We start from the raw sequence: 14957 nt of genomic DNA on the forward strand, positions 1-14957 counted from the left end.
GGAGGTCCTGGGCTGGTGTGGTTACGGGTGGTCTGCGATTGTGAGGCCGGTTGGACGTACTGTGAAATTCTCTAAAATGATGTTGCAGGTGGCTTATGGTTGAGAAATTAATATTAAATTCTCTGCCAACAGCTCTGGTGGATATTCCTGCAGTCAGCATGCCAATTGCACGCTCCCTTAACTTGAGATGTCTGTGGCATTGTGTTATGACTGCACATTTTAAAGTGGCCTTTTATTGTCCCCTGCACAAGGTGCAGCAGTGTAAGGATCAAGCTTCTTGAAATGCCACACCTGTCAGGTGGATAGATTATCTTGGCAAAGGAGAAATGCTCACTAACCGGGATGTAAACAAATTTGTGCACAAAATTTGAGAGTGACGTTTGTGTGTATGAAACATTTCTGGGATCTTTTATTCCAGCTCATGAGACATGGGACCAACACTTGTTGCATTTCTACATGTTGCATTTATATTTTTGTTCAGTGTAAGGTAACTCACGAAATCTGTCATTAAGGTGGCTGTTGTTGCGGAGGAGATCTTAGTTGTACATCTAACTAAGATGTTTGGTGCAGTATTTCACAGGTATAAAAAAAAAAATGCATGAATACGAGTCAACAACCATTTTAATTGAAGAATCCCTACTGTTGACCAATCACGGACGAAGGAGCATACACTTCGGCAACCGAACTTCGGCTTGCCTCGAGAACTGTCATGTGCAGAAAGTAATAAAAAAAATAATAATCTTGCAGTAGACCAGAAAAAATCGTCAGAAGGTGCTGTCATAATATATGCATGAGGACGCCTTTAGAGGGCAGAGACCCACCCCTACGTGTGCGCCAGGGTTTCCGTTTGACCGGCAGCATTTTAATTTACCGGACATTTGAGAAATGTACCTAACCTACCTAGCCTACCTAACCTGATTATGGCGTCCACCCATGGTGCTCACAATGACAAATCATATTTCGGTTATGGTAATGAATCTTAAAAGATCACTAGCATATGCTAAATCACTAGCCTATGCATTGGCGGAGTGTGAGATTCAAGATTGGGGAAGCACATTTTGTCCATAAAAATGCACCTTTATAATAAAACATTCCATGCATCATCGCATGTGCAGACTTACAGTATAGTATGTAAGAGGGCCTACTATGTGTAATGTGACGAGTAGATTGGATAGTCATAATATAACTCAATCACTGTTCACAAAAAATACAGTTCAATGCATGGGCTGAGCGTGTGTAGTGTAGAGGCCTGGGCTATAGGCCCTATCAGAAACATTTCTTTCTTTGCTTGGGGGAAAAACACATTTCATGCAATTCTGCTACACTTTTCTATGACTGGAGACATTAGCAGAATATTTTTTTAATACGCCAAATGACAGGGTAGTCTACTCTGCTGAAACTGATAAACGGAGCAATAAAAATGACCTTGGTCATATAATATGCCTATGAGAAGGGGGGAGAGAAATATAATATGACTGGATGAGGTAGTTATTGTTCAAAAACTAACTTTTACGTGGCACTGACCCACAATGATGGTGAACGTGTGCAGTGTGCACTCACTGGGTATATGGCCGATGCTCTCCCATGGTGCCAATAAGACAAATCTTTGACACTTCTCTGTTTTCTCAATGACATTCAAATCAGCATTGGGGAAAAAAAGGTTTGTTCCACCTGAGCGAGTCTGACCACAAGTCAGAGACCACTATGATGACACACCAAATGGGTTTGATGGATTGTGGGGGAATAGGCTTTTGTGGGCTACATTCCAAGCGATTTCTTCAAATGGTACGACTGCCGTCGGCATCCAAAGATTATCCAATTTGAAAAAGCGCGTGGAGGTAAGGATGACAGTAGTGGTGTAGTCCAGGTATTCCCAAACTAGGGTACACCAAATACAAATGTGATTCACATTTACAAAAAAATACATTTAAAAATAAAATAAAAATTCCCTCACATTTTCAAACAGCCCATTTATATTTTCCAATGGGGCTATACATTTGGTGAGGTTATTTTCTCGCCTGAGTAGCCTTGTTTCACTGCCAAACATTTTTTCCCCCCCGAAGAACACCAGTCTCAACGTCAACAGTGAAGAGGTGACTCTGGGATGCTGCTCTTCTAGGCAGAGTTCCTCTGTCCACTGTCTGTCCTTTTACCCATCTGAATCTTTTATTTTTATTGGCCAGTCTGAGATATGGCATTTTCTTTGCAACTTTGCCTAGAAGGCCAGCATCCCGGAGTCACCTCTTCACTGGTCACGTTGAGACTGGTGTTTTGCAGGTAATATTTAATGAATCTGCCAGTTGAGGACTTGATGCATATGTTTCTCAAACTAAACACTCTAATGTACTTGTCCTCTTGCTCGGTTGTGCACCGGGGCCTCCCACTGTTTCTATTTTGGTTGGAGCTAGTTTGCACTGTTCTGTGAGGTGAGTAGTACAAAGCATGTACGAGATCTTCAGTTTCTTGCATGGAATTGCCTTCATTTCTCAGAACAAGAATATACTGACGAGTTTTGTTTCTGGCCATTTTGAGCCTGTAATCGAACCCACAAATTCTAATGCTCCAGATACTCAACTAGTCTAAAGAAGGACAGTTTTATTGCTTCTTTAACAGGACAACAGTTTTCAGCCATGCTAGCATAATTGCAAAATGGTTTTCTAATGGTCCATTAGATAATCCAAGTTTATCATTTTAAAGGCTAACACAACGTGCCATTGGGACACAGGTGTGATGGTTGCTGATATTGGGCCTCTGTAGATATTCCAATAAAAATCAGCAGTTTCCAACTGCAATAGTCATTTACATGAACAATGTCTACACTGTATTTCTGACCAATTTTATGTTATTTTAATGGACAAAGAATGTGCTTTTCTTTCAAAAACAAGAACATTTCGAAGTGACCCCAAACTTGTGAACGGTAGTGTGTGTATATATCTAAACTCAGCAAAAAAAGAAACGTCCTCTCACTGTCAACTGCGTTTATTTTCAGAAAACTTAACACGTGTAAATATTTGTATGAACATAAGATTCAACAACTGAGACATAAACTGAACGAGTTCCACAGGCATGTGACTAACAGAAATGGAATAATGTGTCCTTGAACAAAGGGGAGGTCAAAATCAAAAGTAAGTCAGTATCTTTTGTGGCCACCAGCTGCATTAAATTTTGCAGTGCATCTCCTCATGGACTGCACCAGATTTGCCAGTTCTTGCTGTGTGATGTTAACCCACTCTTCCACCAAAGCACCTGCAAGTTCCCTGACATTTCTGGGGGGGTGAATGGCCCTAGCCCTCACCCTCAAACTACAGGTCCCAGATGTGGCTGGCCATGCCAGAACACTGACATTCCTGTCTTGCAGGAAACCATGCACAGAATGAGCAGTATGACTGGTGGCATTGTCATGCTGGAGGGTCATGTCAAGATGAGCCTGCAGGAAGGGTACCACATGAGGGAGGAGGATGTCTCCCCTGTAATGCACAGCATTGAGATTGCCTGCAATGACAACAAGCTGAGTCCGATGATGCTGTGACACAATGCCCCAGACCATGATGGACCCTCCACCTCCAAATCGATCCCGCTCCAGAGTACAGGCCTCGGTGTAACGCTCATTTCTTCGACGATAAATGCGAATCCGACCATCCCCCCCCTGGTGAGACAACCGTGACCCGTCAGTGAAGAGCACTTTTGGCCAGTCCTGTCTGGTCAAGCGACAGTGGGTTTGTGCCCATAGGCGACGTTGTTGCCGGTGATGTCTAGTGAGGACCTGCCTTACAACAGGCCTACAGCCCTCATTCCAGCCTCCCTCAGCCTATTGCGGACAGTCTGAGCACTGATGGAGTGATTGTTTGTTCCTGGTGTAACTCGGGCAATTATTGTTGCCATCTTGTACCTGTCCCGCAGCTGTGATGTACCGATCCTGTGCAGGTGTTGTTACACATGGTCTGCCTCTGCGAGGACGATCAGCTGTCCGTCCTGTCTCCCTGTAGCGCTGTCTCAGTAAGGACATCTGACCACATCTGCAGTCCTCATGCCTCCTTGCAGTATGCCTAAGGCATGTTCACGCAGAACCTGGGCATCTTTCTTTTGGTGTTTTTCAGAGTCAGTAGAACGGCCTCTAGTGTCCCTAAATTTTCCTAACTGTGACCTTAATTGCCTACCGTCTGTAAGCTGTTAGTGTCTTAATGACCGTTCCACAGGTGCATGTTCGTTAATTGTTTATGGTTCATTGAACAAGCATGGGAAACAGTGTTTAAACCCTCCACAATGAAGATCTGTGAAGTTATTTGGATTTTTATGAATTATCTTTGAAAGACAGGGTCCTGAAAAAAGTTTATTTCCATTGATTCTTGAAGAATATAACTTATAAATTCCTCATGCGCTTTGTTCAACTGTCACACTCCATGAGAACCCAACATATAAACTTGTTTTTCTCCAATGTTTGTAAACATTGTAAATGTAAACAAACACTGTATAGCCTCATAACATGGTTAAAACAATACTTTTGATATCATGGATGGTCAGTCCTTGCATCCATAGCTCTGTCTATTCCATCTGAGAGTGGTCACATTTATCCAGGCCCATCCCTCAGCTTTTTACTAAAACAGGCGGGGTGGCCATTTTGTTATTGTTTCATTAGTGGATTTGCCCTTTAAACAGCTGCATATTATCAAGATATCAAAATGTCGACCAACAAAAAGGTAAACAATAGGCCTACAGCAAATGCAGCATATTGTCCTTCTGTTCACCTGACTTAGAATTCCTCACAATCAAATGTCGACCGCATTATCTACCAAGAGAATTCTCTTAGATTATAATCACATTCGCATATATTCCCCCCAAGCAGACACATCGATGGACCTGAACAAACTTTATTTGACTCTATGTAAACTGGAAACCACATATCCTGAGGCTGCATTCATTGTAGCGGGGGATTTTAACAAGGCTAATCTGAAAACAAGACTCCCTAAATTCTATCAGCATATCGATTGTGCTACCAGGGCTGGTAAAACCCTGGATCATTGTTATTCCGTGACGCATAAGGCCCTCCCCGCCCTCCTTTCGTAAAAGCTGACCACGACTACATTTTGTTGCTCCCTGCCTATAGACAGAGACTAATACAGGAAGCTCCGCCGCTCAGGTCTGTTCAACGCTGGTCCGACCAATCTGATTCCACGCTTCAAGATTGCTTCGATCACGTGGATTGGGATTTGTTCCGCATTGCGTCAAACAACAACATTGACGAATACGCTGAATTGGTGAGCGAGTTTATTAGCAAGTGCATCGGCGATGTCGTATCCACAACAACTATTAAACATTCCCAAATTAGAAAATGTGTATTGATGGCAGCATTCGCGCAAAACTGAATTTGTGAACCACTGCTTTTAACCAGGGCAAGGTGACCGGAAACATGACCGAATACAAACAGTGTAGTGTCCCTCCGCAAGGCAATCAAAAAAGCTAAGCGTCAGTATAGAGACAAAGTAGAGTCGCAATTCAACGGCTCAGAATCAAGAGGTATGTGGCAGGGTCTCTGTCAATCACGGATTACAAAAAGAAAACCAGCCCTGTCGCAGACCAGGATGTCTTGCTCCCAGACAGACTAAACAACTTCGTTGCTCGCTTTGAGGACATTACAGTGCCACTGACACAGTCCGCTACCAAAACCTGTGGACTCTCCTTTACTGCAGCTGACGTGAGTAAAACATTTAAACGTGTTAACCCTCGCAAGGCTGCAGGCCCAGACGGCATCCCCAGCCGCGTCCTCAGAGCATGCGCAGACCAGCTGGCTGGTGTGTCTACAGACATATTCAATCAATCATTATCCCAGTCTGCTGTTCCCACATGCTTCAAGAGGGCCACCATTGTTCCTGTTCCCAAGAAAGCTAAGGTAACTGAGCTAAACAACTACCGCCCCGCCCCGTAGCACTCAAGTCCGTCATCATGAAGTGCTTTGAGAGACTAGTCAAGGACCATATCACCTCCACCCTACCTGACACCCTGCCCTGTGCAACTGGGTACTGGACTTCCTGACGGGCCGCCCCCAGGTGGGGAGGGTAGGTAACATCTCCACCGAGCTGATCCTCAACACTGGGGCCCCACAAGGGTGCGTTCTGAGCCCTCCTGTACTCCCTGTTCACCCACAACTGCATGGCCATGCACGCCTCCAACTCAATCATCAAGTTTGCAGATGACACTACAGTGGTAGGCTTGATTACCAACAACGACGAGACGGCCTACAGGGAGGAGGTGAGGGCCCTCGGAGTGTGGTGTCAGGAAAATAACCTCACACTCAACGTCAACAAAACAAAAGAGATGATCGTGGACTTCAGGAAACAGCAGAGGGAGCAGCCCCCTATCCACATCGACGGGACAGTAGTGGAGAGTGTAGTAAGTTTTAAGTTCCTCAACCTATTCTATTGGTCAGCTTGTCAAGAAAGAAATAGCCCAGACTCTGGGACCGTTTAAAATTTATTTTTTTAAACTTGTCAGATAAAGAACAAATTATTATTATAATGACTGCCTAGAAACAGTGGGTTAACTACCTAGTTCAGGGGCGGAACGACAGATTTTTACCTTGTCAGCTCGGGATTTGATCTAGCAACATTTCGGGTAGTGGCCCAACGCTCTAAGCACTAGACCCCCTGCCTTCCCACAGTTGTGGGACGATAGATCCCAAATTCATAGAACCAGTACGCCTAGGCTACATAAAAAAAAAAAAACTTTAAAAAAGCAATGAATCTGATGCAATAGATCAGGACGTTTAGCTTAAAATGTTGGTCAACAATTTTTTTCTTAACATTATTAGGACAGCAATGCGCACAAGGCAGTAGGGTACGCACAAATGTTTTTGCTACCAGACAATGAAAGAAAGAAAACAAAACAACAGAACATGAGAGAAATAAATTACTGGTCTCAATTGCTTATGGAAGGAAGTCTTTATAAAACAATAGGCTACTGGTCTCAATGGCATATGGAAGTCTTTATAAAACAATAGGCTACTGGTCTCAATTGCTTATGGAAGTCTTTATAAAATAGGCTACTGGTTTCAATGGCATATGGAAGTCTTTATAAAATAGGCTACCGGTTTCAATGGCATATGGAAGTCTTTATAAAATAGGCTACTGGTTTCAATGGCATATGGAAGTCTTTATAAAACAATAGGCGACTGGTCTCTGGCATATGGAAGTCTTTATAAAACAATAGGCTACTGGTCTCAATGGCATATGGAAGTCTTTATATAAAACAATAGGCTACTGGTCTCAATTGCTTATGGAAGTCTTTATAAAATAGGCTACTGGTTTCAATGGCATATGGAAGTCTTAATAAAACAATAGGCTACTGGTCTCAATGGCATATGGAAGTCTTTATATAAAACAATAGGCTACTGGTCTCAATGGCATATGGAAGTCTTTATATAAAACAATAGGCTACTGGTCTCAATGGCATATGGAAGTCTTTATAAAATAGGCTACTAGTTTCAATGGCATATGGAAGTCTTTATAAAATAGGCTACTGGTTTCAATGGCATATGGAAGTCTTAATAAAACAATAGGCTACTGGTCTCAATGGCATATGGAAGTCTTTATATAAAACAATAGGCTACTGGTCTCAATGGCATATGGAAGTCTTTATGAAACAATAGGCTACTGGTCTCAATGGCATATGGAAGTCTTTATATAAAACAATAGGCTACTGGTCTCAATGGCATATGGAAGTCTTTATATAAAACAATAGGCTACTGGTCTCAATGGCATATGGAAGGAAGTCTTTATAAAACAATAGGCTACTGGTCTCAATGGCATATGGAAGTCTTTATATAAAACAATAGGCTACTGGTCTCAATTGCTTATGGAAGTCTATAAAATAGGCTACTGGCTTCAATGGTATATGGAAGTCTTTATAAAACAATAGGCTACTGGTCTCAATTGCTTATGGAAGTCTTTATAAAATAGGCTACTGGTTTCAATGGCATATGGAAGTCTTTATAAAATAGGCTACTGGTTTCAATGGCATATGGAAGTCTTTATAAAATAGGCTACTGGTCTCAATGGCATATGGAAGTCTGTAGAAAGTAATTCCCTCCACGGATTGGTCGGATTTTGCCTAGGCTACTTTTAAACAAGGAAAGAGAGGAGAAGCAAATCATAGAGAGGAAAGGAGACCACATCATTGTAATGAAGGGAGGCAGAGATGGAGAGAGGGAAATATAATTATAATTATAGAGAAGGCAATAGACAGATAAGATGTACAATATGGTGAACAACAACACACTACTGTAACACCCAGTAGGGGAGGGAAGAGATCTCTAGAGATGGAGAGAGGACCAGGGAGAGGAATAGAGGGGGGATGGGATCTGAAATGACAGTGTTTGCTGTCTGGGGCAGTGAGTTGTCTTCCTCCTCTACTTTAGTAAAAAATACTTTAAAGTACTACTTAAGTTGTTTTTTTGGGATATCTGTACTTTACTTGACTACATATCTTTTTGACAACTTTTACTCTACTACATTCCTTCTGAAACTAATGTACTTTTACTTCATACATTTTCCCTGACACCGAAAAGTACGAGTTACTTTTCGAATGCTTAGCAGGACAGGATCATTGGACAATTCACACACTTATCAAGAGAACATCCCTACTGCCTCTGATCTGGTTGATCTTGTAAATTATGTTGGAGTGTGTCCCTGGCTATCTGGAATGAGAAATTATTTATACTTATACTGATGCTTAAGTATATTTAAAACCAAATACTTTTTAGACTTTTACTCAAGTAGTATTTTAATGGGTGACTCATGTTTACCTGAGTCATTTTCTATTAAGTTATCTTTACTTTTACAATTGGGTACTTTTTCCACCTCTGGCTGTGACATTTTGACCCTGTTATTAGGCGTGATGACATGACACTGACACACACACACACACACACACACAAGATGACCATATTCCTTGCAAGGGACGACGGCGCCAATAGTTATCAGCTTTGATCTCAGATGATCCTTTGACCTTAATGACCTTGTTTGTTCTGTATGAGCTAATGTATGCATCGACCATAATCAAATCAAATTTTATTTGTCACATACACATGATTAGCAGATGTTAATGCGAGTGAAGCGAAATGCTTGTGCTTCTAGTTCCGACAATGCAGTAATAACCAACAAGTAATCTAACTAACAATTCCAAAACTACTGTCTTATACTGTCAAGATACAGTAGATGGTATCGAGTACAGTATATATCGAGTACAGTATATACATATGAGATGAGTATGTAAACAAAATGGCATAGTTAAAGTGGCTAGTGATACATGTATTACATAAGGATGCAGTAGATGATATAGAGTACAGTATATACGTATGCATATGAGATGAATAATGTAGGGTATGTAACATTGTATAAGGTAGCATTGTTTAAAGTGGCTAGTGATATATTTGACATTTCCCATCAATTCCCATTATTAAAGTGGCTGGAGTTGAGTCAGTGTCAGTGTGTTGGCAGCAGCCACTCAATGTTAGTGGTGGCTGTTTAACAGCCTGATGGCCTTGAGATAGAAGCTGTTTTTCAGTCTCTCGGTCCCAGCTTTGATGCACCTGTACTGACCTTGCCTTCTGGATGATAGCGGGGTGAACAGGCAGTGGCTCGGGTGGTTGTTGTCCTTGATGATCTTTATGGCCTTCCTGTAACATCAGGTGGTGTAGGTGTCCTGGAGGGCAGGTAGTTTGCCCCCGGTGATGCGTTGTGCAGACCTCACTACCCTCTGGAGAGCCTTACGGTTGTGGGCGGAGCAGTTGCCGTACCAGGCGGTGATACAGCCCGCCAGGATGCTCTCGATTGTGCATCTGTAGAAGTTTGTGAGTGCTTTTGGTGACAAGCCAAATTTCTTCAGCCTCCTGAGGTTGAAGAGGCGCTGCTGCGCCTTCTTCACGATGCTGTCTGTGTGAGTGGACCAATTCAGTTTGTCTGTGATGTGTATGCCGAGGAACTTAACTTGCTACCCTCCACTACTGTTCCATCGATGTGGATAGGGGGGTGTTCCCTCTGCTGTTTCCTGAAGTCCACAATCATCGCCTTAGTTTTGTTGACGTTGAGTGTGAGGTTATTTTCCTGACACCACACTCCGAGGGCCCTCACCTCCTCCCTGTAGGCCGTCTCGTCGTTGTTGGTAATCAAGCCTACCACTGTTGCTTTCAGTTTCACGCGAATGCTGCCATCAATCCAAGGTTTCTGGTTAGGGAATGTTTTAATCGTTGCTATGGGAACGACATCTTCAACGCACGTTCTAATGAACTCGCACACCGAATCAGCGTATTCGTCAATGTTGTTATCTGACGCAATACGAAACATGTCCCAGTCCACGTGATGGAAGCAGTCTTGGAGTGTGGAATCAGATTGGTCGGACCAACGTTGGACAGACCTCAGCGCGGGAGCCTCTTGTTTTAGTTTCTGTCTGTAGGCAGGGATCAACAAAATGGAGTCGTGGTCAGCTTTTCCGAAAGGAGGGCGGGGCAGGGCCTTATATGCGTCGCGGAAGTTAGAGTAACAATGATCCAAGGTTTTTCCACCCCTTGTTGCGCAATCGATATGCTGATAAAATTTAGGGAGTCTTGTTTTCAGATTAGCCTTGTTAAAATCCCCAGCTACAATGAATGCATCCTCCGGATAAATGGATTCCAGTTTGCAAAGAGTCAAATAAAGTTAGTTCAGAGCCATCGATGTGTCTGCTTGGGGGGGATATATACGGCTGTGATTATAATCGAAGAGAATTCACTTGGTAGATAATGTGGTCGACATTTGATTGTGAGGAATTCTAAATCAGGTGAACAGAAGGATTTGAGTTCCTGTATGTTTCTTTCATCACACCATGTCTCGTTAGATACGCCTTATGCGCTAACATAAGGAGCATAGAGTGAACAAGGAGAAAGGTAGGAGGGATGATTAGCTGTATGTCTGTCATTGCTGTATGGTTGATGGTTAAAGGCAATCCCGAGTCTACTTCAACAGAGCCGTTCCTGATGGGTCAATCTAATTTATTAACTCTCTTCCCCACATCCTCACACTGCTCATCAATAGACCAGCACTGACCACTCTGGAGAAAACATACTTTAATGTTTACGTACTGTTTTACCCACTTCATATGTATATACTGTTTTTCTAGACATGGCCTTCGGAAAGTATTCAGACCCCTTGACATTTTCCACTTTTTCTTAGGTTACAGCCTTATTGTAAAATTGATTTAAAAATTATTATTTTTTTAAATGATGATCAATCTACACACTACCCCATAATGACAAATGAAAAAAAGTTATCACATTACATACTTATTCAGACCCTTTATATTTTGGACTCTGACATTGCTCGTTCTGATATTTATTTATTTATTTTTGGAGTTTGTGTGTATTGTTAGGTATACTGCACTGTTGGAGTTGGAACATCTGCAAAATATGTCTACGCAACTGATAAAATTGGATTTTATTTCATACAAGGGAAAATGTGTAGGCCCAAGGCAAAGCTATAGTAGTTTTACTTGTTTACACAAAAAGAGCTGCTTGTCCTGAACTGTGTGTCGTGGGCCAATCGCTTAGATGTGACCATTTGTACCCCTCTATTTCCCTCTCTTTCTCTCTGTGTTTTTATGGATGAATGCTTGACCATTTGCTTTAGTCTCTCTCTCTTTCCACCTTTCTCTCTCAGATCGGTGTGATGACGGTGACTGTGTTCCCAGTACGGCTGTTCTTTGCAGTGCTCCTCATGTTGCTGGCCTGGCCCTTTGCCTTCGCTGCCTCTCTGGGACGATCTGAACTGGCCGTAGAGACCGAGACCTGGTGGAGGAGGTACACCTGTCACTGTGTGTGTCAGTGTGAGTGAGCGAGTGACAGAAAAACATTAGGAATACCTGCTCTTTCCATGAGACTGGCCAGGTAAATGCTATGACTCTGTGTAGATGAAGGGGAGGAGACAGGTTAAAGAAGGATTGTTAAGCCAAGACATGGATGTTTTATGTGCCATTCAGAAGGTGAATGGGCTGGATAAAATATTGAAGTTCCTTTTGAACGGGGTATGGTAGTAGGTGCCAGACGCACAAGTTTGAGTCTGTCAAGAACTGCAACGCTGCTGGGTTTTTCCATGCTCAACAGTTTCCCATGTGTGTCAAGAATGGTCCACCATCCAAAGGACATTCAGCCAACTTGACACAACTGTGTGAAGCTTTGGAGTCCACCTGGGCCAGCATCCCTGTGGAATGCTTTCTCAATATAATGTTTTGTACACTCGGTGTATAAAATGAATGAAACACCTGATAATGACAAATATTGTGTAATATTTGTAGAAGGTTTGGATACAATTGACATTGCCAGGGCAAGAAAACACACACATGTGTGCGCAACAGGACGTAATTGCAAACAAGTCTTAATTTACTTAACTGTATAAGTAAAGGTCAAATAGAAAATAAACACACACGCCCTCAATCAGTCTCTCTCCTACAGGATCTGTGACATCGCCCTGAGGGGGATCATGCGTGCCATGTGGTTCTGTGGAGGGTTCCATTGGGTGACGGTGAAAGGGGAACCGGCTCCGCCCTCGCAGGCGCCCATCCTCACCCTGGCCCCTCACTCGTCCTACTTTGACGCCATCCCTGTCACCATGACCATGGCCTCTATCGTCATGAAGACCGAGAGCAAGAACATCCCCGTCTGGGGCAGTGAGTAGTCGTCCTCATTTTCATCTCTCTCATCTTCATTAAATACCACTGTCTTCCTCACCTCTCTTTTGCCTTCTCTCTGCCTCTTCCTGATTTGTCAGGCCTTTTCAGTCTGTCTCACTGTCTAGGGAAGTGTGTACTCTAGTCGTGATCTTCATTCTCTCTCTCTGGTTCCACAGTCTTCCTCATCTCTTTCTTTCCCGGTCTGTTGATCTTCATTCTCTCTCTCTGGTACTGCAGTATTCCTCATTTTTATCTGGGTGTGTCTCAAAATGCATATTACCGTGCTCCAAGCACGCAAATTGGAGCGCGGGAGGGTCAGAGTATGAGTCCGAATGAAAGTATGCGAAACGGAGCATGGAGGGCACTTCTCGAATGCGTACTCCGTTTGTACATATTTTGAAGCATGCATCGATGCACGAGCTTCAATGGAAGGTATGCAAAGAAATATGACGCAACCACTTAAAAAAATATGCAAAGAAATATGACGCAACCACTTAAAAAAATATGCAAAGAAATATGACGCAACCACTTAAAAAAATATGCAAAGAAATATGACGCAACCACTTAAAAAAATATGCAAAGAAATATGACGCAACCACTTAAAAAAATATGCAAAGAAATATGACGCAACCACTTAAAAAAATATGCAAAGAAATATGACGCAACCACTTAAAAAAATATGCAAAGAAATATGACGCAACCGCTTAAAAAAATATGCAAAGAAATATGACGCAACCTCTTAAAAAAATATGCAAAGAAATATGACGCAACCGCTTAAAAAAATATGCAAAGAAATATGACGCAACCGCTTAAAAAAATATGCAAAGAAATATGACGCAACCGCTTAAAAAAATATGCAAAGAAATATGACGCAACCGCTAAAAAAATATGCAAAGAAATATGACGCAACCGCTTAAAAAAATATGCAAAGAAATATGACGCAACCGCTTAAAAAAATATGCAAAGAAATATGACGCAACCGCTTAAAAAAATATGCAAAGAAATATGACGCAACCGCTTAAAAAAATATGCAAAGAAATATGACGCAACCGCTTAAAAAAATATGCAAAGAAATATGACGCAACCGCTTAAAAAAATATGCAAAGAAAGATGACGCAACCGCTTAAAAAAATATGCAAAGAAATATGACGCAACCGCTTAAAAAAATATGCAAAGAAATATGACGCAACCGCTTAAAAAAATATGCAAAGAAATATGACGCAACCGCTTAAAAAAATATGCAAAGAAATATGACGCAACCGCTTAAAAAAATATGCAAAGAAATATGACGCAACCGCTTAAAAAAATATGCAAAGAAATATGACGCAACCGCTTAAAAAAATATGCAAAGAAATATGACGCAACCGCTTAAAAAAATATGCAAAGAAATATGACGCAACCGCTTAAAAAAATATGCAAAGAAATATGACGCAACCGCTTAAAAAAATATGCAAAGAAATATGACGCAACCGCTTAAAAAAATATGCAAAGAAATATGACGCAACCGCTTAAAAAAATATGCAAAGAAATATGACGCAACCGCTTAAAAAAATATGCAAAGAAATATGACGCAACCACTTAAAAAAATATGCAAAATGTGTTCAAATCAATGGTGGCCATTATTTGAACGGAAGTGATAGAAAATACACTCCGACTTGGCAATGAAATGTTTTCTCTTCACATCTCGTGTGTTGCCTCTTCACATCTCGTGTGTTGCCTCTTCACATCCCGTGTGTTGCCGCTTCACATCCCGTGTGTTGCCTCTTCACATCTCGTGTGTTGCCTCTTCACATCTCGTGTGTTGCCTCTTCACATCCCGTGTGTTGCCTCTTCACATCTCGTGTGTTGCCTCTTCACATCTCGTGTGTTGCCTCTTCACATCTCGTGTGTTGCCTCTTCACATCTCGTGTGTTGCCTCTTCACATCTCGTGTGTTGCCTCTTCACATCTCGTGTGTTGCCTCTTCACATCTCGTGTGTTGCCTCTTCACATCTCGTGTGTTGCCTCTTCACATCTCGTGTTGCCTCTTCACATCTCGTGTGTTGCCTCTTCACATCTCGTGTGTTGCCTCTTCACATCTCGTGTGTTGCCTCTTCACATCTCGTGTGTTGCCTCTTCACATCTCGTGTGTTGCCTCTTCACATCTCGTGTGTTGCCTCTTCACATCTCGTGTGTTGCCTCTTCACATCTCGTGTGTTGCCTCTTCACATCTCGTGTGTTGCCTCTTCACATCTCGTGTGTTGCCTCTTCACATCTCGTGTGTTG

General features: G+C 42.2%; 1 protein-coding gene across 3 annotated transcripts in view; it reads left to right on the forward strand.

Moving 5' to 3' along the window:
- LOC118398005 (lysophosphatidylcholine acyltransferase 1-like) overlaps positions 1-14957 on the forward strand; it is a 36788-nt gene that overhangs the window by 5648 nt on the left and 16183 nt on the right. For 2 of the 3 annotated variants that reach the window (XM_035792930.2, XM_052470093.1), the window contains exons 3-4: positions 11685-11824; positions 12476-12690. In XM_035792930.2, the coding sequence (XP_035648823.1) occupies positions 11685-11824; positions 12476-12690 (355 nt within the window). Of the gene's footprint in view, positions 1-11684; positions 11851-12475; positions 12691-14957 lie in introns of those variants that run through there. The other variant, XM_052470094.1, reaches the window with a different exon arrangement.

The sequence above is a fragment of the Oncorhynchus keta genome, chromosome 19 (assembly GCF_023373465.1).
Source record: "Oncorhynchus keta strain PuntledgeMale-10-30-2019 chromosome 19, Oket_V2, whole genome shotgun sequence".
In the NCBI taxonomy this organism is placed as follows: Eukaryota; Metazoa; Chordata; class Actinopteri; order Salmoniformes; family Salmonidae; genus Oncorhynchus; species Oncorhynchus keta.